Genomic DNA, 25,160 nt, shown 5'->3' with positions numbered 1-25,160 from the left:
CGAAGGGATATCACAGTTTCGGTACAAGTTGCACTTTTAATAGCGATGCCAGACCCATTTTAATAACGTCATTACACAGGAGACTTGTGCTTGTGCCACTGTCTCTCGGCAGTCGTGGGGTCCTAGTATCTTTCCTCACAATATACTAAAATTAGTAACGGTATCTGGATCTGATCTATGTTCTCATAATACCAAGTAATAAAAGTAATAAATGAAGTGTTATCAAGGCATATTGCAAGGTGCATGCCCTACCTTTGGATGGCCAAAAAACCGCAAGTAATAAGCGAAAATGTGTGATACCTACGTTTAAGACCTGTTGTATCCGCCTTTAAAGAATAAATAATTTGGTATTTGGACGTGCTATAAACATTTATCTTAATCTATTAATTATAAGATATTCTGCAGCAAGCTACTGAGGGAAATACATTCAATGCAAATATGGTCTGTATCTTTAACATAACTATAATATTATGATGACACTAAGACCGCAAAACAAAGGGCGTTGCGCTAGGTTAGGTCACTGCCGTGAAAGATAATTTAAGACAAACATTTTTTTTTTTTTTTCAGTTCAAATATATTTATTTCTCTAAGATTATAAATCACTTATACGAACATACCTACGCTTTGATGTATTTTAATCACATTCACAGTTAGTTCATGACTCGGCGCCAAGAATGATAACCTATCGAGTAATACTATGTTTATAGTACCTATGGCGAATTCCTCAGGTGTCAGATTAACTACATCAATCGATATAATAATCTGATAGTGGACTTTTATGACGATAAATTCCTTTGTAATTGATTTAGATCTGGGAATTCCATGTAATCCATTATATTTCATCATCATTATTGTGATTAACTATCATATTACACATATTTACGAATTTACACCTATTTTGTGCTTACCTACGCACTGTTGTGATATTAGATAGATAAAATAGAATTGACTCGCAATGGCATCAAGCTAACACTTTACTTAATTGCACGCTTATTTGACATCATGTAAGTCTACCACAACCTTTAATGCGACCGTAAAATCAGAACTTACAAGTCTATGGTCTAAATTCAAGTTCCAGTAAAATTATGTTTAAGTATTTTTCAAATTATGTGGAGTATAAGGTAAACGTACTGGTGCTCGACGTGGTCCCAGTACATGTCCTCTTGAAACTTAAGTCATTGTCAATAGAGGTGACAGCAAGGTGTCATTTATTGGGCATTAGCATGTCGAGCACTAGTACGTTTACCTCAGGTATACCTAATATAGAAAAAGCATTAGTGTAGGTATCAATCTAAGCTCCAAAATAAATCTAACGAGTAGTAATCATAAAGGCTCATTAAAAATCAACGACGTTAAAACGACTGATGGCAGCCGCAATAATATTGGAGCGGCGTTAATAATAGAGTAAGCGCCAACCGCCATAAGGTACCTTTTGCCGTGGAACGTCACATATCTTTATTATTTCATATCTAGTGAATCTCTAATTCATTTCCCGAATCGCGCCGTATGACTTCAAAAGCCAGACGGACCTTATCGCAGGAACGTTCAAATAGGAAGTTACGCAAATCCGCAAAGGATCCCGAAACCGTTCGCCGAAAGTCGTGACGATGACGTAGCGACAGCTGTGCAAACTGCACGCCGCGCCGTCGCCGTGACGCAACCGACGAGCCTCCGCCGCTGACTCAGCCGCAGCCCGCAGGCTTATAACACAAACTCGCCGCCTTCCACACCATACCTCCACAGACCGTCGAACGAGCAACACGTACCTAATACAAGTGTCAGTGATAACTTACGACGTGCAAGTGACTAGCTAACCAGTGATATTAAGATTTGTGAAACTTACAAAAAAAATGGAGAAGTTATTCATGGTTTTGGTGCTTTTTGTGATTGTGAGGGCGGTGGAGAACAGACATCACCCAAAGTTTGGCAGGAGTTACGAGGAGCATGAAGTCCCGCCTTTAAAGAAAGGTGAGTCTTTCTGGATCATCACATTAATAGAAATTGATGACACCCTAACGGTCTACTGTAGCAGCCTTAAATATATACCTATTTTTGACGAAAGATTCGAAATAAATAGTAATAAATGGGACAATAATGATAAAAAAAATTGTTTTGAATTTGTAGATAACTGACAAGTTTTATTAACAATTACTGTTATTTGTTTGGCAGTATCCTGTAGCAGTGGTTCAAGCGAGAGGAGTGCCCTAATTGAGGATGCGCGATGCGGAGCACCCCGTGAAGTTTTCGTTGTACTGAAACCCAAAGCTGCTCACGAAGAGGTGAATATATATCTGAACTAATCACTAAATTCCATTATTTAATTTGATAAGTTGTAATTAATTCTTAATTTAAATACGCGGAGGGCGTCACCAACATTCGCGTGAGCATTTAAATGACCCACCTTTTTATCGGCACTACGTGAACGCATGATACAATTTCTCGTACAATTTTCTCGATTTCACAACATTACAATTCGTTATCTTAATTGTGACGATATCTAACCGTCATAAATTCAAATGATGACCAATTATTTTTATCTTGATCAGATTATTTTTGATAATTTTTAACAAGTTTCAAAAGTTCAAACAGATTATTAATAAGCCGTTTTAATTGAATTTAATATAAATTTTACTTCATTATTTCAACATTAGTTTTTATATCTTACATTAAACTTTTTCTAAGATCAGATATACCTAGCTAGTTCGTTATAAACTTAGAGATAAAAGACATCCTTAATCTGCCGCTTAGATCAAATATTTGAGGTTTCATGCGTACCTACAGTACTCATACGCCGCAAAGCCTTACTGCCCATACAACCATTTCCAGTCGCCGTTACGACGCGGTGTTGACACATCTTGTGTCGACACCGTCTGTTTCGGTCACAATTCCAGTCGCAGAGTCGTCGCCGTGTCGACACAGTTACCAGAAATGGGGAAGGGTCGACACATGACACAAAGTGACATAAAGTGTGGTCGCCGTGTGCACACATTGTTTCGGGTTTGCGACTACTTTATGCCAAAATCATTCGTTCATTCGTTCATTTTGTTCCTGTCAAATGGAAACTGTCAGATGGAAAAATACTTAAATAAAAATAAGTGACATTAATACGCCATCTCTTAAACGGATTACAAGACGTAATTATATATTGTTTGCATTTATATTACAATATGACTTAAATTATTATGGGGAATTAAACTGCTCGAGTGATTTGATAAACTAAGTGTAATATAATCAACGCGCCACCACATTGTTGTAGTTTAGCCGGAAATGAAATTGTTTACTTCTCAGTGCCTGTGTTCATAACTATATTATTTGAAGCATTTTTAGTACTTCGATGCGTATACTATACTTAAATAACAGAAATAACGCTTTACATACTACCAAACTTGTTAATTATGATGTATAAATATGGTTTAAGGCTGAGAAATATTGCAGTCACAAAGTAGTTGCAATGTTTCGACTTTGTGTCGACTCTGTGTTGACACATGACACGCGCTGTCAAAAGTAATAACAAAGTTACTGGATTTGCAAAATGGCTCCTTGTGTTGATTTGTTTTCAGATATTCTCAAAGTGTAAAAATGCCGTGGTCAGAGATGGGCATTAATCGATTAACTGTTTATTCGACTAATTAATGGAATAAAAAAAGTTAATTCTCAAATTTTAATCGCGATTAGTTTAGTCGACCTAACATAGATTGAAATTGAATTAATCTGAATATTAATCGAATAAATTATCGATTAAATCTCGATTGAAAGTTGACAGGGGGCCATTTTTGTACGTAAAAATAATAGAAATGTCTTGCATGCAGATGGTAGCAAAACACTTTGTCATAAAAGTCGAGATGGGTGTCGATATATAGGTTTTAGGGAGTGCCGATTTCGAAAATAATGATCATTTTGGAATCCGAAATGGCGGCCATGCACTGTGTCATAAAAGTCGTCATGGATGTCGTTTTATACGTTTTAGGGGGCCCCAATTTTGAAAATGATGACCATTTTGGAATCCAAAATGGCGGCCATGCACTATGTCATAAAAGTCGTCATGGGTGTCGTTTTATAGGTTTTGGGGGGCGCAGATTTAGAAAATGATAACCATTTTGGATTCCAAAATGGCGGCCATGCACTATGTCATAAAAGTCGTCATGGGTGTCGTTTTATAGGTTTTAGAGGGCGCAGATTTCGAAAATGATGACCATTTTGGATTCCAAGATGGCGGCCATGCACTATGTCATAAAAGTCGTCATGTATGTCGTTTTATAGGTTTTAGGGGGCCCCGCTTTCGAAAATGATGACTATTTTGGATTCCAAGATGGCGGCCATGCACTATGTCATAAAAGTCGTCATGGATGTCGTTTTATAGGTTTCTGGGGGCGCAGATTTCGAAAATGATGACTATTTTGGATTCCACTTTTATGACAAAATACGTAGCCGCCATCTTGGATTATAAAATGATCATCGTTTTCGAATTCTGCACTCCCTAAAACCTATAAATCGACATCCGTGACGACGCAAGTTATCTTTATTTTCAGATCTAACAAATTGCTACAGAATACAAAGGACAAAAAAGAAGCGAGGAGGTAATGAAACAAGCAAAAATACAGATGATTCCTCGACGCAATTGGGTGATTCTTAAATTGTGTCCAGATTTTTTTTGTCATAAAAGTTTATATTTTTCACATATTACTCTCACAAGTTCCGTGACATTTCGACCTTGTAATTTTTTAAGTAAATGTTTTTGTTTATCTATGAGGATCTCACTAGAATAGTATAATCAAGGTATGTTTATATTTGATGAATGAAATAGTAACGCAAAAAAAAATATATTTGTGTCTTATATTCCTGCCGAAGACTTTTATTTTACCTTTTCCTTCTACACAAGTTTGGCCAAGTAATAAGAATTTAGGGCTCTCAATTTTATTTTGACTTCTACAACAGTAAAGCTACGAGGCCATGTTTGGTATCGTTTTCGTATAAATTCGCAGTACCAAATTTAGTTAAGGTATCACATTGACACCATTCCGAAGTAAAAACATATAAACTTATTAAAATACTTTCTTTTAAACTCCTCTTCACGCTTAAACTGCTGAACAGTTTTAATTTAAATTTGGTACACATATATTTTGAGTCCCGAGACAGGATATAATAAATTACCTCAAAAATCATCCTTTAAAGGTGTGAAATGAGGTGTAGGGGGGAATTCAGAATTGACTTCTTGAAGAATACTGTTTAAGTTTAGGTTTGAAGTCATGTTTTTTCATCATTTTTAACTAAATCAAAGATGTAGACCATCCCAAATTTCATATAAATCGGTTCAGCGGTTATTGATTTCCCGTACAAATTTCCACGCCACTTTTCACACCTTCAAAAGATGATTTTGGTTATAAGATCTATCCTATGTCCTGTTCCGGGACGCAAACTATTTCTATACCAAATTTCAACGAAATCGGTTCAGCGGTTAAGCGTCAAGAAGAGTTTCAAAAAAACCGGCCAAGTGCGAGTCGGACTCGCGTATTAAGGGTTCCGTACATTAAGTCCGACTCGCGCTTGACTGCACATTTCTAATAGGTTTTCCTGTCATCTATATGTAAAGAACTATTTTGTGTATTCAGACGGACATACATACAGACGCACGAGTGATCCTATAAGGGTTCCGTTTTTTCCTTTTGAGGTACGGAACCCTAAAAAGATTTATTTTTATTTTGTGGAATGGTGTCAATGTGATATCTTAAATGGATTCAGCACCCCAGATTTATACGAAAACGATACCAAACACGGCCTAGCACCTTCACTGATATAGATATATCAAGATAAAATTGAGAGCCCTAAATAAACTTTCAAGAGCGGATATCTCAAAAACTATTCAACATATCGAAAAAATTTACTGAATAAACTTGTAACAAATTAAATAAACTTTCATTTTGTGAGCCATGAGCTAAGTGGCCATGTCGCTGAGATGCATAGTTTCCGAGATATAATCGAAAAACGGGAAAATGGGACCTTCAAAGCCCCCTCTCTCCCCCCCCCCGCTCAAGGGCTACGGCCGGGGACTTTTGATATGTTCACCTCCTAACTTGTCAAACCGAGTTACGGAGTCAAAAATTGTGTTCCGAGCATTTCCCTCTACAACTTTTGGAGCATTCGTTGCCTGACCTAAGTAGCTTATTGAATTTATTTAAAAACTTTTCTGTAAAAGGTTGACGGGTGTTGGGTGTTTATATGGTTTCGGTCGATTATTATCATTTGCATTGCCCATGATGACTTACTAGAATTACGAGCACACGAGACACTAATAGTAGTTTGACAAACCTTGGTTTTCCAAGAGGTATTTTATATTGACATTTGCTGTCACAAATTTGCTGTCAGATTTAGTCGCAAACCGCACGCAAAGTGCACACAAATGTGTCGACACCTTGTTACGGAAAAGTGTAGACACGGCGACGACACTTTGTTTCGAAACAATTCTAGACACATTGTGTGGACTCTGTTACGACACATCTGACATTTAGTTACCACTTTGTGATTCTGCGACTGGAATGGTTATATGGGTGACGTTCATGTTTTTCCCCAGATCCATCCGGGCGCCGTGTGGGTCAAACGCTGCGTCGGCCTCTGCGACCACGTGGGCTCGGACTCCAAATGCGTTCCTCGCGAGACTACCATCCGTCATATACCAGTAAGTACCTAAACCTTATCTCTACTGAACTACCTTGACACACTTGTTCTATTTTAAACGTCGCCACAGTAATTCTGATTGTCTCCTACGATAATAATGACATAACAAACCTCATGATTGTTCTAATGCGTCTATGATTCAGCGAATCGGCGCGCGATTACGGGTCATCTATTATGATAGCTTTCCTTAACGATTGGAATCTGATTGGAATTTTGTTTGCAGATAAAGATTACCAATATGAAGACTGGGAAGGAGTCGTGTTCCCTGTACGAGCTGGAGGAGCATTTGTCATGCCAGTGCTGCACGGGCAGCCCTGAGAGCTGCGCGGCGAGTGGCCGGGTGTTCAACCCCCGTAAGTGCGCCTGCCAATGTCCAAATCTCGAGGAGCGCCGCAACTGCCTCGCTAAGGTTCGTAGATAATGGATGTCTGTAAGCACTAACTAGATGTGATGCACGATGCACCGATCGACTTTTAACAAACGCTTTTACTTCTTTTTCATTACTGTACCGCTGTTTGTTTTGTTTATTTTCTAATCTTTCTGATGCTAATCCGAAAGAGACTACCTTTTTAAATGATAGACGCAAGTCGTCTCACGCCTCTATCTACTTATCGAGGCTAGAATAATATTTATTGGCTTTTTTATAATTCACGCGCCTTTTTCGGTGTTTCGTTGCGTACGTGCTGATATCCATTGTCTGCGTTTTATTGCTTTATCTAAAAAAAAAAACAACTTTTCAGAAATTTTAATGTAAGTTTTCTTTTGTTATAGAACCCGAATATGCGGTGGAATCGTTCTAAATGCGCTTGTGAAGCGCGAAGACGGATGAGATAAGTGATAGAGCCGCGAACATTCTGGGGCCAAATTCGACATGTACAACTGTCAGATCTTGCATCCACGTCAAATCAGTTAATTTTATTGCATGTTGATTCTATCAAGTGTTGATTCGATCACTTGTGAATAATATCATTTGGTACAACCAAAACTCAACTCTGAACTCGGGGTGGTTCGGTTGTCACCGAACTGTGGATTGCTAATGTCAAATTTTGACATTGTACGTATTCGAGAACTTATGATTTTTCCCACATCAACGGGAGATCAACACGATTCGTCAAACGTCGCTTGTCGAATAGAGGTCCTGAAAGAAAGTCGAAACGATTATGAGTTTGACTACAATAGTGGCGGAGTAACGTGAAAAACTAAAGACTTGTTAAAGTGACCTTAGTTGTATTGCCGACTGATATAAGTGTCTTATAACATAAGTAGTCTAAGTCTCAACAGTATTAATAGAGTAGGTAAGCTATTTATTTTAGGTTTTTTATATGGGGCCAAATGGTGCTGTGAGCTCAATATGTTCCGAGACCCTTGGTCTGTATTTAATGTTTGCACCGTACGAATGTTTGTAAGTCTGTTGTTATGTCTGGTGTTTGAAAAGTATTTGTCTCCTAGACATCACTGTGCAGTATTTGTTTACTATACCTACTTAATGGCGTAAATATGATTTACGTAATTCCTATGTTGTGATATTTATAGCTATTCCAATGTTAGGTTTAAGATAATTTACTGTGACTATTAGGTAAACTTTAAAGTATTCGGTCTAGTCATAGGACATGTACTTAATTTATTGATTTGTATGATATCAGGGAATGTCTCGATTTTTTAAATCAGCTCTCTTAATTGTGTAATTTTTGTATTTAAATTTTTAGTTCGTGTTGGAGGCCTAGTCCTTGGTGCCAAAGGCATGTAATCTCATAGATTTAATTTATATGTCATTAATTTATTTATGAAATATTTTAAGCTTCAGAAGCTTTAAGTGATCGAATCACATTAAATTAAATAATAGGTAGTAAATTTTTGTACTTAAAATAAGATCATAAATAAAATTTGTATTTATTTTTCTAAATATTTTTATTATTTTCACTTTACCTAACCTTATCTATAACTATTGCACCCATGCTTAAATGGTATTCCGTCTGGAACCTACTAAATAAGGTACAAATGAGGATATGAGTAATTATGAAGTATTTTTACCCACCCATATAATCGCAAGTGACACTGAAAAGTGAGTTAACACTAGAAAACCCAATACTACAACTAGAGGAGACTGGGAAATTGGGAGACTGGGAAATTGGGAACGGGAGTAAGTGAGATATATACTATAGTACTTCTAATTGCACAAAATATCTTGAGTATGTTTAACACAAACAAAGAGGCCTTCATGTTCCTAAGCGACTGTAAGATCCCAACAAAAACATAAATGTGAAACGAGAGCCAAATTCAATTATTAATCGTGGTTAAATCGCCGACAAAAGAATTGAGATATATATGGGTGCCAAGTTCTGTGCTGTGCAGAATATTCGAAAGATTCTCTCGAAACTGAAAAAATTGAGCTCAATCATAGTAAAATATAAAGAAATAAATTTCCCTTCAATGTATTTTGTTCGTTTTTTGAAGTACTTCTACAATAAATACTACTAATGCAATAAGTTGTCCAACGGCCAGAATACTGAAAGGTAAAATTAGGTCGTACAATGTTAGAAAGCGCACTTCAAACGCGCCGGAGTAGTCGCTTGCGTATCTGACATCGTTAGGAAACCGCCCTTCAATAGCATGGACAAAACCACACTCAACTATGCGAGACATTGTCCTCTCAAACTGCTGGAGGAGAGGGAATCCACGTTTAAAAAATATAGCATAATGCGTTTTGTACATGTTTTCTTGCATGACATGAACACGGTTTTTCTCTTTCGGGTGTTGCGATGCCCACCAAAGGTATTTATAGTATATTGTAACTGTATATTTACTCGATGACTTTACAATCTCATCTAATGCAAGATCAGCAGTCTTACAGCTATCCATATCTAGATATTGTTCATGTATTATTGGTGTCTCTGAATTCTTTATGAAGGCCGTCATGTCATGTGAAAAACATGGGGTCAAATTGTAATTCTCCAAAGACATATATTCGTTTATCTGTGGCTCATATGTCCGGAAGGTTGAGTAACTTGTCAACCGCGTATTGTAATAACAGGTCACTAGGAAAACGAACCACAACCAATTAATAATTATTAAATTTTCCGATAAGTTTTCTTTTCGCTTTAACACTACATTTTGAGTTGCGTTTCCAAAGAGCTTCAGCAGTTTAGAACAACTATTGCACTTGCATTTTGATAAGTTATCAATAATTGTAAGCAGAGCTGAGAAAATAAAAATTGCGACTAGTAGAAGCAACCAAACCCTGTACTCAAAAATCATGTAAATTATCTTCCATCTTTGCACCAATTCTGCGTTAGGGGTAACTGGTATGTAAACATCTTCGAATGCTAAATGAATAGATATAAAATCGAATAACAATGCTCGTTTGTTGTTCAAGCTGAATCCTCCAAACAACAAATCGACTTCGCTTTCGTGCAATTTTTTCATTATTCCGGTAACGGTAAAATTATTTGTTATGTCACCGAACTCAACAGTTTCTGGCACAAATGTGAAATTCGGGGACATGTGCTCAGCCTCTAGCAGCAGTTGTAGAAGGTATCTTTCTATCCCGACCGCAAATGTATCTGCTGGGTTTAGATCAGAAAATACTAGAGGTGGGTAATGGTGAGCCAAAATATTAAATGTGCAGTTTTCTAAATTAGGCTTATCGTATTCGCGTAACTTCTCTACGACGTCCCTCGCTGCTTCTCCTTGGCATTGACCTATTTTAATACTATAATTGTAATCTCTGCCGCATCGACCTTCTGCATAGGGTAGATATGAGTATATTGAAGCATCTTCATTTACATCTTTAATTGTAACAAGAACATGTATGATATGGTGGGACCATAATATTTTAAATATAAATGGCAAATCATCCTCCCTTATATTTGGTAACACTAGTATGAACAAAGCATTAGTATTCCGGTAGCAATCATGTTTTAAATTGACGATGATATTTTCAAAATGATTTTTGTCATCACAATGCACTATGTAAACGTCAGGTGAAATATTTAAAGGTACATCATAATCCTTTCCAAACATTTTGACATTGTAACTTTCGTGAAGTTTTTTGATGAAATCATTTTCGAACTTATTATTTCTGATGACAGCTACATCAGCTCCATGCAAAGTTTTAGATAAAACTATATCTAATGCACACATTTCAAGAATATTAGCGAGCATCGAGTTTTTCACAAAATGATTTATTTCAACACTGAACACTGCACAAACTAAGCCTAAAAAGGTAAGTAGTTGTAATGTAGTATACATGACCGATTTGCACGATGATGACCTATCGTATAAAACAATTTCCAACCAGAAATACTAATAGAGAACTACTTAAAACTAGTAATCTACGTAAAAATAGAACCCCATATGAAACAATATTTAATATCGGTACAGCCGTAAGCGTTCTAACTGGCCTAGCTGCCTTATTTATAACCAGACGGAACGGTCGTTATCACGACAAATGAAAAATTGATAATTAGCATAATTACCTACCCACATCAGTTGTCAAATGATAATTTGACAGTATAGTTAATGATTGTCGTATAAAGGTAACATTTCAATTGCTGCAGACTGTATTGTACTGTATGAAATGTCAACTATACAGAACATCGACATAGACAATACGGAATATTACGCAAAACTCTGCGTAGAGGGCGTCACTAGCACAATCACATGGCCTACCGTGAAACACGACAATCGAAAGTTCGGTTTCTGCCTCTATCACTCTTGCCTATTCGATAGATAGAGAGGCAGATAACGAAATTTCGATTTTAGCGTTTCACCTGTAAACAAACCGCCTTGATGCATCAATGTCATAGTGAAAACTTGCCAAAAAACTGTTTAAGGCCATAAGTAAGTATAAAGTTACTCTATGTATGTATGTATGTAAGTTACTCTATGCTTTAGTATGTTCACTAGTGCTGCACTCTGGCGGCAGAACATTGCAGTAATACAGGGAGGATTACTGCAATGTTCAATATATTAAAATTTCCTGCGGCAATGCAGCTCGCAGCAATGCTTTGAATGACAAATTTAATATTTATGTTCTTGATCAAGAAGCTTCTATTGCAGCAAAGAACTATAGTCTGCTGCAACACTACGCTGCAATGCTTCTGCGTTTAGAATGTAACTGTAAACCCCTTTCTACTTTATTGGCTGTATATGTTACAATTATTGTAAATATTTCAAGATTTACAAGCACTACACCGTCGTTAATACGTGGGTGCTTCCATCAATAAAAATCCCGGTCAAGTGCCAGTTGATTTAACTCGCGCACCGATGGTTCCGTACAAACTTTAAATTATCTCTCATACATAAGTACGATCATTATAGTATTTTGACTTCGAAGCATAGGTACTTGTCCTATGTATAAAACAAGTTCACAAAATAAAAAAAGTTAACCTATGGTTTACAATATGTGCTAGTGCTGTACTCTGGTGGCAAAAATTGCAGTAATACCCCCTAATGTGCGCGTCATAAGTATGTCTTTTCAGTTGACAGTGACAACCAAAAGTCACTAATTGCAAAAAACAACCAAAATCAACTTTGTTTTAGAAGATACTAGTACCTACTTATCTATTTGATAATTTCATTTGACTAGTAGCAAAAAGAATAGATAGTATAGAGTGGTCCTGTCATTTTAATTCTTTTGTGCTGAGCGTTCCGACTGAACATCTATTAGACCTTCACTAAGGAGAAGTTTTGGCCGAAGGGTGTCAAGTTGCGGCGGTTCCGCGGCCGGCTCCCTGACACTGCGGGGTTGCGAACTGCATCGCAGCCATAATTGTGTTTTTAGTTTTAAGATATATTTTGTAATAATATGTATGCTAGTTTTAAAGTATTTATCTATGGGCCAATAGTTGCCTGAAAATAAATGGTTTCATTCATTCATTCATTGTAAATTTTGTAGTCACTGTAAATTTACTGCCATCTATCGACACACGACTAAAACTCAAAATGAAAACGTATAAAGTTATCAAAAAATGTATATATATGGATAAATGATTTTATTATTTTTATAACATTTTGATCCATGTTCATTCACTGATATCTATGTGTTAAACTTGTTAAATATGAAACGGTGTCGTCACGCCATCTAGCCGAGGATAGGCTAAAGGTGTGTGCGGCATCTATTCGAGAATGACTTTTACTTGAATTCCGAGGCACGTTTTTTCCTTAGACTTTATTCGTCTTATACGAAATTACATATGTCTTTGCTAGTAGGTAACTAAAACTTGAAATTTTACCTCCCTCCATCCTTATATTAGGAATTTTCGATAGTGAATAAAAAAATGGTCGCTTTTAATGCGGACCCCTAAATATGAATAGGTAACATTTTATTGCAAATGACATCAATATTTTTTACAAACTAGCCTCTGACTATGATTTTATCAGGCGTCGCAAAACTAGTTATTGTTTTAATAGGCACCTTTAGGTTGTCTGGAAGAGATCGCTTACAGCGATAAGACCGCCTGTTGCTACCTTTATTTACACTGTAAATCTGTTTTTGTATTTTTTTCTTTGTGGTGCAATAAAGTGTATTTACTTACTTACTTACTTTAAACTTATTAAATATAAATATACTCGTATTAAGAACGACCGTCACTCACGTATTTTAAGTCGAAAAACGCTCGACATGTTTCACTCCTTACCGAGGACATGTTTCCGTCCGTTCTTAATATTATTATATTTAATATGTCTGTGTCTCACGGAAGTTTTCTTATTAAAACCTTTAAACTTGTAAACATTTGTATCTATAGACTAGAGCAGGGGTCTCCAAACCCCGGCCCGCGGGCTAAATCCGACCCGCGACGCGTTTCAATCCGGCCCGCCGACACCCAAAGCTACTGCCCACTGTCCGGCCCGCGGGAGCCAGGCTCCAGGGGTTCAGCATTCATTGAGAGTGGAACTGTTCCTCACAGCAGCAACCAGACACCCTCCCCCGGCGCAAAATGGCCCGCTCGAAAGTTTCTGAGGCGCAATATGGCCCTCAGCTAAAAAAGTTAGGAGACCCCTGGACTAGAGAGACAATTTCCAACATGTCTGTTAGGTACAGTCACCCGCAATATGTTACTATTCGAAGGCCGCAAAAATATGTGACACGCTCTTATAGCTCTACAAATAAGATCGTGTCAGATAATTTTGGGACCTTTGTTGTGTAACATATTATTGTGGGTGACTGTACTAACGTTGAAGGCGTCCTTAGGCAATAACCGTTTGTTATGTACGAAATTTTACGTTTGTACTTTTGTAGCCCTGTGAGCCTCGCGAACCCCTATAACTCCGCCATTTGGAAATAGACCCAAATACTTAATCTAATACAAAAATCCATATCGGTTGAGACATGTGAGGCCTCAGAGGGCCTACCGCGAACCACGTTCGAAGTGCTGCCTCCCTGTCACACTTAAATACAAATTTAAAAGTGCGACAGAGAGGCAATACGTCGACAGTGGTTCGCGGTAGGCCCTCTGCAGAAGAGAACCGGGGGTCTATTCAGATAGTAATTTCTTGTTATCAATATGTAAAAATAAATAAATAAAATAATCTTGGTCTTACTCTACCAATTTTGTACTCATCATCATAGGCCTTTTCGTCTATTGCAGACGATTTATGGTGTAACACCGGAGAAACACCGTTTTTGGTGGCTGAATAGACCGATGCGAGCCCGACATGGTCTACCAGGGGTCTGACAAGAGAAGTTTGCGGAAACCGGTATATGAGCCACCTTGTCGTCGTTTTTGCCTCTAGTCAGCGAGTGCGGCGAACCAGGTCTCGTGACAATACTTGCGACCCTCCACAACACGTTTGCGCCATTTCGACACTTCGTACACATGATTTTCACACTTCGTCAGATACAGGAGAAGTGTCGTGAACAAAAGAACCCCTTGGTTATGGCTTTCGTTGACCTTAACAAGGCCTTCGACACGGTCAGCCGGGAGGGCTTGTAGGTACACAGCACTCGAGAGCATTGGGTGTCCACCTAAGCTTTTAAGGTTAGTGGCATCCTTCCAAGATAATATGAAAGGCACAGTAGTCTTTAATGGCAAGTCATCAGAGCCGTTCGCCGTTTCCAGAGGAGTGCGACAGGGCTGCGTCTTGGCTCCTACCCTGTTTGGTATATACTTCTCGCTTATTTTACGTACCGCTTTCGGCGATAACCAACAGGGTGTCCATCTGCACACGAGGGCCGACGGAAAGAATTTTGTACTAAATCCTCAGATTTTAATAAAAAAACTCCAAAACGCATTGCCGGGATGATTATTATCATCATAATAATATATTATTTGTTCTCTGTAGCCTCTAAGTATACGTACGTATGTATGTATGTATATACTTTATTGTACATAGAAATAAAAACACGAGAAACACAGTTACAGAGTGCATTAAATACAACAAAGGCGAACTTATCCCTGTATGGGAACTCTTCCAGTTAACCTTTGAGGAAATGAGTAGGACAGAAGTGACACGATGAATGACAAACAAAAGCGAAAGTGTACAATCACTAAAATTAATGAAATGCAAGTTTTGAATACACTACTACAAATATACATACATAAATAGAAATATAATAATACAAGAATGCATACATACATTTTCCTTAATTGTCAATGGAATGGAATGTCATTTGTAGGGAAAATGGTTTTCTGATACAAAAGGGCATACCCACGGAATACCCAATTAACACTTGCAAGACGTAAGTGCAATACGGGCTTTCCTCAACAAAGTTTGAGGAGGTTTAGATTTGGACTTGTTGACTTTTTAGGGTTCCGTACCCAAAGGGTAAAACCTCCAGTACTAAGACTCCACAGTCCGTCTGTCCGTCTTTCAGTATGTCTGTCACCAGGCTGTATCTTGTGAACCGTGACAGTTGACATTTTCACAGATGATGTATTTCTGTTGCCGCTATAACAAGTAGGTAAGTACTAAAAAGTACGGAACCCTCGGTTGGCGAGTCCGACTAACGCTTGGCCGGTTTTAAAACTAGTTTTAACAAGAGGTAATTCATAATAGAGGTGTAATGTCTAAGAAAAACTTGTGCCTCATATTTAACAGAAAGTAAATTTACTTTTAAAAACATTGGTGGCTCATTAAAGTTATAAAAAAACATTAAAGGCTTAAAAATGGGAAAAAAACTTATTTCATCGAATTATTACCACAGCGAACTCACAATAATCTTAAGTACCATAGACCCTTTTTCAAAGTATTTCAAAGTTTTAGATTATGTAGATATATTTGTAAGTTTAGTTTTTGTACAGTCACCTGCAAAAATATGTCGCTCTTATGGCTCTACAAATAAGATCGTGTCAGATATTTTTGCGGCCTACGTTGTGTAATATATTATTGTAGGTGACTGTATATTTGTTTATTTATATTGTGCTAGATTTCATTTGATAATTAATAATGTTAATGAGTTTATAATTTTAATGTAGATTTGTTTCTATTAGGTATTTATTAATTATTGAATTGTCCAACATTGTAATTATGTAATCATGTATATTTAATAATTGTTGACATTTGATAATTGTTATGCCATAAAACATAATAATAGCGTTGTATCGTATAAAACCAAACTTCAAATCCGGGGCACGATTTTGATTGCATTTTCGGCAATCAATAATCTAGAATTCTAGATCAATAGGTTTTCACTATTCATAAAAACCTACTCAGATTCGAAAAAGCATAACGGTTTTATTACCCAATAGGTGACCCACGGCCCGATTCCAACTTTAAGATACGTCCAATCAAGGCCCCAACGTTGTCTGTTCTCTATGACGGCGCAGCAACTAGTATCACTTCTCTCTCCTCGCTATTTTAAAAATGTCATTTGTCAAAAAAGGACAACCATACTGTTGACAAGATGAACTTCAAATCAAGGTGTCGCTGTTTTCGGTGGTTTCAAGTTGTGTATGTGTGCGTAAAAGCGTGTATGTGTGCTTTTTTAGGGATGTGAAAAGTCAATTTTAATCATGTTATATATCGATAAACGCTACACAGCGGAAAGTAATAGCGATTAATTGAAGCTTTGATATCTTCATTAAAATATGAATATACTCGTATTATTAATATTATGATATGACTTTATCGACACGTCCACAGCAAGGTGGTTGCACATTGTTAATCGTACCTACATAAAAACAAAGTAGCGACAGGGACAGCTCGCTTAGACTCCATCTTTAGGAATATTATATCTATGCGTCAAATATTACGTCTATCTTCTATACATATAATATAATATAATATATAATATATAATATATAATATATAATATATAATAAAGCTGAAGAGGGTCGAAAGTCTGTACATGGAAGATATTTGAAAAAAAGTTGGCTGGGGATACTTAGAATCGATAACAGAACACGTTCCAAAAGTTTTTAGAATTTTTGACTGTTTGTCTGTTTATCTGTTTATCTGTTTGTCTGTTTATTTGTACGCGCATCACGTGAAAACGGCTGAACGGATTTTGATGAAAACTTTACTAATCTGTCGAGAAAATCCCCGGTCAGGTTATAGGCTATAAAAATTCAACCCCTAAAAGGGGGGGTAGCCACAACACTCGATTGACTTAAGTTTGCCCCTGAATCGCATGGCGCTACTTAGGAAGAAGGGGCAAACTTTTTTCAAATATGTGCTAACACTATAGAGTACCCTGGTAAACTAACAGATGGCGCTGAATTAAATACGATGTGACATAAATAAGCCACCGAGGATGGATTTTGCCAAATTAACTCTAAGTATAGAAGACCCCTCTTCTAAAATTTCAATCAATCGTACGGATATCAACAAATTTAATTGAATAATTGTGTTGATTTAATAATACAACAAAATTAAACGACAGTAAATTAATTGGCCCTCATTGCACAGTGCCATCTTTTGGGGAGCTGAGTAAACATTAAGTAACCAAGAAAACTAAAAATGGGTTTACATAGTTACGTAGTGGTAAAATAAACACACATATCAACACGCGTATATTTGCATAAAATTATTTATTTTCTCCGTCATGAATTATACCTAATCGTAATTATATCGCATCCATATCAAATCCATATTCATACGTATCGCCTCCTTAAGCACTTAATAATGGCCACGAAGGTGGATACTTTGAAAAAAAAAACATTGACCTCTGTCATTTGCAGTGCCGGATTAACCCTTTTAAGCAAAATAAGCACTTGCTTAGGGCACCAAAAATTATCGAAAAATTTTCGCGCTCGCTTCGCTCGCGTTTTCAATAACATTCTGAGATGTTTATGATAAAGGTGACAATCGGGTGGCGCCCGCAGCAGCATTTAGGTAAACTGTTGCAACGTTACTGCTGCAGCACTGTCAATTTTCGTGATAAAATGATGTGACTGATTTCCACACTAAAAGTAAAAATGTACAACTGTCTATCAAATTGCGTTTTTTTATATCGAAAAATTGTCGCGCTCGCTTCGCTCGCGTTTTCAATAACTTTCTAATGTATGATAAAGGTGACATTCGGGTGGCGATTGCAGCAGCATTAGGTACTCTGTTGCAACGTTACTGCTGCGGCACTGTCAATTTTCGTGATAAAATGATGTGATTGATTTCCATACTAAAAGTAAAAATGTACAACTGTCTATCAAAATGCGTTTTTTATATCGAAAATTTTTAGCGCTCGCTTCGCTCGCTTTTTCAATAACTTTCTAACATATGATAAAGGTGATATTCAATTTTCGTGATATAAAAATGTACAACTGTCTATCAAAATGCGTTTTTTATATCGAAAAATTGTCGCGCTCGCTTCGCTCGCGTTTTCAATAACTTTCTAAGGTATGATAAAGGTGACATTCGGGTGGCGACTGCAGCAGCATTAGGTACTCTGTTGCAACGTTACTGCTGCGGCACTGTCAATTTTCGTGATAAAATGATGTGACTGATTTCCATTCTCAGCTGAAATGCAGCAATGAACGTCACTCAATTTATCAAAAAAATTCAATGTAATCTTGATGACCCTAGGGAGAGGGGGCACCATGGTCTAGAAATACTTAGGGCATCAAAATATCTTAATCCGGCCGACTGGTCGTTTGCGGAGTCAAACGATTTGGGACTCGCATTTTATACGCATTACCATGCCTTCCCGAAAAAAACGAATCATTCGCGAAAGTTTCGCAACGCATTGAGGTTACAAAGGGCACGTGGTCTTCCTCAGGAGTCTGAAGAAGACCACGGTAAGTGGCGCTCTAGCCAGGCAGGCCGCTTCGCTTTCGCTCGCGCGCGTATACCTTACTGTATCGTCCGATATTCACCTACTACTCTGGCGTTTAAATCCTTAGAGAATATAACCAACGGAGACGCCGTCTATAATTTTCGGTACAAAATAGTCTGGCGTTTTTTGCGGGGGAGGGGCACATCAAATGTGTACCTACGTAACGTAAACATAGCCATGTCAGATAAACTTCGGTTGACCATTGGCCGCCTATTTTCGACAGAGGGGACCGCCTGTTAATGACCACTCCGTTTGGTTATATTCTCTAAGTTTAAATCACGTGTAAAATTTGAATAAGGGCGAATAAAACTTTTGATTTTGGAGTGTAGTTTTATTTAGTGGTACCTAATTGTAAAATATTTTATCTGGCCTTCAGTCCTCTAGCATATCCATATGTCAACTTTACTTCAAGTTCCGCCTCCAGGGGAGAGGGAGAGAAATTAGGATTAGAAATTAGCCGCTGATTGACAATCGGCCTGTCAGTTAGAGCAAAATTTTGACAGTTCCGAACAACTGACAGGCCGATACCGTCCGGCGGACTGTTAATCAGTGGGCCCCTTTACTGACACAGACCGAATTACACGCGGGCGGAGTCGCGGGCACAGCTAGTATACGATATGGATTAGATATGCCGGTCTCAAAAGCACCGTTTCTTCAAACAAAAACGTCTATACATATCGTATCTAGACGTAATATTTGACGTATCTTAAAGTTCGAATCGGGCCGCCAATAATATTATTAAGTAATTCTAATTACAAGCTTTTATTTAGTTTCACCTGACCGTTGTCTGTAATCAAATCTTGCAAGTTAAATTTGATCCACTTCCCGGTTTCCGATTGAGCTGAAATTTTGCATACGTACGTAAGTCGGGTGACAATGCAATATTATGGTGTCATCGAGCTGATCTGATGATGGAGACCGGAGGTGGCCATAGGAACTATGTGATAAAACAACGAAACCTAATTGTGTTTGGGGTTTTTAGAATCGTCTCGATGAGTATTAGTTGCCTGTGGAAAGAAAAGTACAGTCAGCGATAAAAGCTTGTACCAAAAATGAAATTTTTGCCAAAAACTTATTTGTATTCGTAGCAATCTAGTTAAGCCGTTGCTACGGGTCGTATCACATAAAAATAGGTACTATAAGAGCGGTATTTGAACAATTTAATAAATATAATATAATAGGGACAATAATATAAAAAATATATATAAACACTCCTTTACAGCGATTTTTAGCATAGGATAATAATAAAATGAGAAGGTTGACAATACTCCATAACGCCACGAAAATGGGCATTGTTGTAGAGGGCGCAATAGTTATTTGTTTTACAAGGGGGCAAAGTTGTTGTTTAACCGCTCGTGCTAATATTGATACCCGGGCAAGCGAAAGATTCCAAAATTGAATCACGAGCGTAGCGAGTGGTTCGAAAAATGGAATCTTGAGCGTTGCGAGGGTTTCGAAGCACGAGGGTTAAACAAAATTTGCCCCCTAGTGTAACACAAAATTTTTCACCACACCAACCCGAACCAAATATTAAACGTAAAATATCAAACAAAATCAAACCAAATCAAATCCAAATGAATGTTATTAAACATTTATCATCCAAAATTTTCATTTAAAAGTCAATTCTACCAGCAGACATAAGAAAACAACTCAAAATTTGCATTTGATTACTTTGCCTCACATGTGAATAAAATGCAACTTTGCTATCAGTTTTTGAAGCGCAAAGTAAGCCTTTCCGAGCTGGTGTGGTGAAAAATATTTTAGTCTTTTAACATTTTAGTTACTTTCGTATAAAAACCAGGTTAGGTATTGCTATTTATATGAAGCGTTTATTTGCACATTAAAAAATTCATAAGTTATAAGTTATAAACAATTCAAAATGAAAAAAAATGGTACTTATTTATTTTTTTAGCCAATATCTCATAAAGTATGAAGAATCCCTTTTTTTTTAATTTCTTATAGGTATTTTAATAGTTTATAAGATACTAGAGAAAAACAATTTTTTTTTATATTACTTCTTTGCAATTTTTTATGTGCTAAAAATGCTTCGAGTACATATTTCTAGACATCATTCCGAATTCATTGAGGATACTGGTGTCACGTATTTTTAGGTCCCTATTTTTCACCATTTTGACCTCGTCGACTAGAGCTTACCTCTACCCAAATTTATTGTCTCTGTTTATGTTGTAGTAATGTATCTAAACTGAGTTATTTGTTTAACAAGGGGGCAAGGTTGTTGTTTAACCGCTCGTGCTAATATTGATACTCGAGCAAGCAAAAGATTCCAAAATTGAACCCCGAGCGTAGCGAGCGTTGGGAATTTTGAGCGTTGCAAGCGTTTCAAAGCACGAGATTTAAACAAAATTTTTCACCACACCAACCCGAAAAAAATATTAACTGTAAGATATCAAACAAAATCAAATCTAAATGAATGTTATTAAATATTTATCTTTCAAAAAAATCAATTCTACCCGCAAACATAAGAAAACAACTCAAAATTTGCATATGATTACTTTGCCTCACATGTGAATAAAATGCAACTTTGCTAACCGTTTTTGAACAACAAAGAGAGCCTTTACCATTTGGTGTGGTGAAATAGTACATTGTGTATTAAGGGCGGGAAATAAGAAATTACGAACGAGTGTCAATTTTAAGCCCGACGCGAAGCGAGGGCTTAAAATGTTCACGAGTTCGGAATTTCTTTACCGCCCGTGGCACACACAATGTTTTTCATCACACTTGTAAGGAAAAAAAGGAGAATTAATAAAAACAAACTTCTGTATAAAACACTTTTCCGCCCTAGGGCGAAAATTTCAATTTCCCGCCCGCAAGCCCTACGTGTAAATAAGTGTTTTTCATCACACTTGCTCGGAAAAGATTTTTTCCGCCCTAGGGCGAAAAATTCAATTTCCCGCCCGCAAGCCCTACGTGTAAATACATCTTTTCCGAGCAAGTGTGATGAAAAAAGTATTGTATTGTATTTATTATCACCTTTAAGGCATATTACCTTAAGATAAAGTCTACTAATTGTAATCCTTGTTCAATCATCGGACAATGGAGGGAATCCCCATGAAAATTGTGCTTTTTGCACCACTTTGGCTAACGAAGTTTACGTCTATCGAATTAACGGAGTAAAAAAACTATACATTACACTTATACATTATGTATAAGTCCATTTGTATTACGAGTAGGAGAAAAACATACAGACAAGTGAGAGTGGCAAGTTGGCTTGCGTTAAAGGCGGGTTCCGTAGAATCACACATTTTTTAAGATTACATCAATTTTATTTTATTTTTAATTGCAATTTACATAAATATGTTTAGATATTTGTGATAATAAAGTGTGATATAAAAGTACCTATAAAAATAGTACAGTTAGACCAGGAAAAGTCAGCAAGGATTTTGATAGCACATGCAATGCAAGTGTTATTAAACGTCAAACTTCTATGAAATTATGACGTATAAATAACACTTGCACTGCGTGTGCTATCAAAATCGTTGCAGACTTTTCTTGGTCTAACTCTATTATTTGAATGTCTAAAAGTCTGAGGTTTATGGGGACGCGACAGGGAGACAATGAAAGCAACTTGAGGACAAAATGGAGGATAGAGTGTCCAAGTGTTATTTTAAACGTCAAACTTCTATGAAATTATGACGTATAAATAACAGTTGCACTGCGTGGGCTATCAAAATCGCTGCTTTTTGGTCTAAAACTAACTCTAAAAATACAAATGGCAGTAAAGTAGGTACCTAATGAGTTTAGGCTAAAAATAGTCGAGTAGGTAATCTTCCGGCATGCAATGCACTTTTTCTAAGCCAGACGGAGAAACCCAAGCTACGGTAATGTCGAGATAATATAATTGTGTATTTTGTTGTGTCATCTGCATTTTCCGCATAGCGTCAATGTATAGTCGGTGCCCTAATACAGGGTGGAACATTTCTAGAGACTGAGCTGAAAGGATAGTTCTAAGTGATCTACAATCGAGTTATTATAATCGTAAAGCTGGATTAAAAAGTAAAACAAAATCATTAAAATGAAATATTTTTATATCAGTGACAACCCTACCATTACAAAGTTATTTTCATTTTAAATTGACACACGTCATTAACTTGACTTTACATTCGATGGTCGGATCTACTTGCTAGGGTTAAAACACGCAGATTTTTTAACTAATGTTTAACAAACTGTATCTCACAAACGGTTATAAATATTAACGTGATTAATAAATGAAAAATAAAGTACGCAGCCTAAACAATTTTCCGTTTGCATAAAAGTCCTTCGTTCTGTTCCACCCGATATAAGTATCCACTTTTCTATAGGTACAGGTAGGAACAGTCAGCATCCTTCCAGCTTACAACCTTTATGGCCCCCATGCCTACCGCGGCAGACATAAAGGCAGCCTTCGCGGATATATCGCGAAATCTGTCATGACACCAGCACCAGGCCAAGAAAGGCCTTGGCGGTTACCATCAGTTTGTCACTGACATAAACGCCGTCGAGAACGTAATTTACTTTCTATACGTCCCGTTTGCACTAATATGAGAGTGCGAGCGAGATGTATAGAAAGTAAATTACGTTCTCGACGGCGTTTATGTCAGTGACAAACTGATGGTAACCGTACTTGTGTCATTACAGATTTCGCATCGTTAAACGTATTAACAGCAACGTCATTGTGTCGTCACTACAGCTCGTGACTCGATGACTCAAATGTACATTTATGACACGGTTTAATAGCATATAAACGTACGCATTCCGGCATATGTCGTGTTTGCTTTGGGATTTGGCCAGTGACAGGTGGTGGGGGCGTCTTAGTGATTTTTTAGGGTTCCGTACCCAAAGGGTAAAAACGGGACCCTATTACTAAGACTCCACTTTCCGTCTGTCTGTCTGTCTGTCCCTCTGTTTGTCTGTCCGTCTGTCTGTCTGTTCGTCTGTCTGTCACCAGGATGTATCTCATGAACCGTGATAGACACAGTTGAAATTTTCACAAATGATGTATTTCTGTTGCCGCTAAAACAACAAATACTAAAAACTACGGAACCCTCGGTGGGCTAGTCCGACTCGCACTTGGTCCGGTTTTTACAATTCGCGCATTAGATCACATATTTCTAAATACGAGCAAATCCATTAAGGATTGCGGTGAAGATTAAAAACTGCAATCCGGAAACGTTGAAAATGACCACCATGTCTACTTTCACGGAAAAGCACATGGCTGCCATCTTGTAATCCAAAATTAATAACAGTTTTTGGGATCTACAGTCCAGTGTCAAACTGACATATTCGCTAACGTCTGCATAACATATTACTTTCTATAGGTACATCTCGCTCTCACTAATATGCTAGTTCGAGCGAGCGTCGGAAGTAAGTAATTTGGTTTTAGTTTGAGTATAATATACTTACTATTCCCGTAACACTTTTTGCCAAGTTTGGTAGGGAAGCTTGGGGTCCGCTCGGCAATCAAATTCCAAGTGGAGCAGACTCTAGTTCATACGAAAGCGACTGCATTTGATTTGTTTGATTTTCGAATCCTAAGCGAAAACTCGGACTAAATGGGATTTGTCCGGTTTCCTCGCGATGTTTTCATTTGGGGAAAGGCGACCGCGTGATATATACGAAGTTGTTAATTTTAAAGTTAATAAGGTTATACATATTTTCATCAATTTTTAAATCTACTCATGGGAGCGATAGTTTCATAAAGATTATTCTGGTATTACATTCCTATTTATTCTTTTATTCCCACGTGTTCCCACATCTCTGCTGAAAACCGTTTACGGACCATTTTATTTAAAGTTGTCCCCCACACTGTTTTTTTCAAAATTGGGATTTTTTATGTTATTTCTAGTCAGAATCATGAGCTCTTTTGATCCTAATAGGAGAAAAAAAGGGTCCCAAGATTTCCATACATGTTTCGATCTTTCCATTCCGAAACCGCCATACAAAGTCTATGAAGAAATGGTAACGGAATGGGAAAAACCTTAGGACACTTTTTTTCTCCTATAAGGATAGAAAGAGCTCGTGATTCTGAGTAGAAATGAAATAAAAAATCCCAATTTTGGAAAAAAGTGTTGTGGACAACTTTAATAAAATGGCCCTTACAGTCTATTCGAACAATGAGATACGTTCTTCAAACATAAACGTCTTCAAATCCTCTTTGACGTCACTTTTGACACTTGTTTGACACTGACATATCCAATCCATATCGTTTCAATATCTAGTATTTGACGTATCTCATTGTTCGAATACGGCTGATGCCAGTGTAGACTGTATGGTGCCGTAG

At 37.3% G+C, this 25,160-nt stretch overlaps 2 protein-coding genes and 2 long non-coding RNA genes across 5 annotated transcripts in view; 2 read left to right on the top strand and 2 right to left on the bottom strand.

Annotated features, from left to right (window-relative positions):
• The window catches only part of LOC134806459 (uncharacterized), a 52,513-nt gene extending 37,403 nt beyond the window's left edge, over positions 1–15,110 (top strand). The window contains exon 2 of the long non-coding RNA XR_010146523.1: positions 14,964–15,110. This is a non-coding gene — a long non-coding RNA (uncharacterized LOC134806459). The remainder of the gene's footprint in view (positions 1–14,963) is intronic.
• The window catches only part of LOC134806465 (uncharacterized), a 320,640-nt gene that overhangs the window by 149,514 nt on the left and 145,966 nt on the right, over positions 1–25,160 (bottom strand). The gene's annotated exons all lie outside the window — the stretch shown is intronic.
• On the top strand, positions 1,530–8,575 carry LOC134806370 (uncharacterized). Of its 2 annotated transcripts, none has more exons than XM_063779593.1 (5): positions 1,530–1,968; positions 2,170–2,279; positions 6,569–6,673; positions 6,896–7,081; positions 7,444–8,575. In XM_063779593.1, exons 1-5 carry the CDS (start codon positions 1,851–1,853, stop codon positions 7,504–7,506), a joined length of 582 nt encoding a protein of 193 aa, XP_063635663.1. In that variant the 5' UTR covers positions 1,530–1,850; the 3' UTR covers positions 7,507–8,575. The 2 variants fall into 2 exon arrangements, with proteins under 2 accessions (XP_063635663.1, XP_063635664.1); XM_063779594.1 differs by having other exon boundaries at positions 1,536–1,968; positions 6,896–7,025.
• LOC134806652 (uncharacterized) lies at positions 9,100–10,899 on the bottom strand. Its single transcript, XM_063779981.1, has one exon. The coding sequence runs from the start codon at positions 10,831–10,833 to the stop codon at positions 9,100–9,102; it is 1,734 nt and encodes a 577-aa protein (XP_063636051.1). The 5' UTR covers positions 10,834–10,899.

The sequence above is a fragment of the Cydia splendana genome, chromosome 3 (genome assembly GCF_910591565.1).
Source record: "Cydia splendana chromosome 3, ilCydSple1.2, whole genome shotgun sequence".
NCBI lineage: Eukaryota > Metazoa > Arthropoda > Insecta > Lepidoptera > Tortricidae > Cydia > Cydia splendana.
This window is presented reverse-complemented; position numbering and strand designations above follow the sequence as displayed.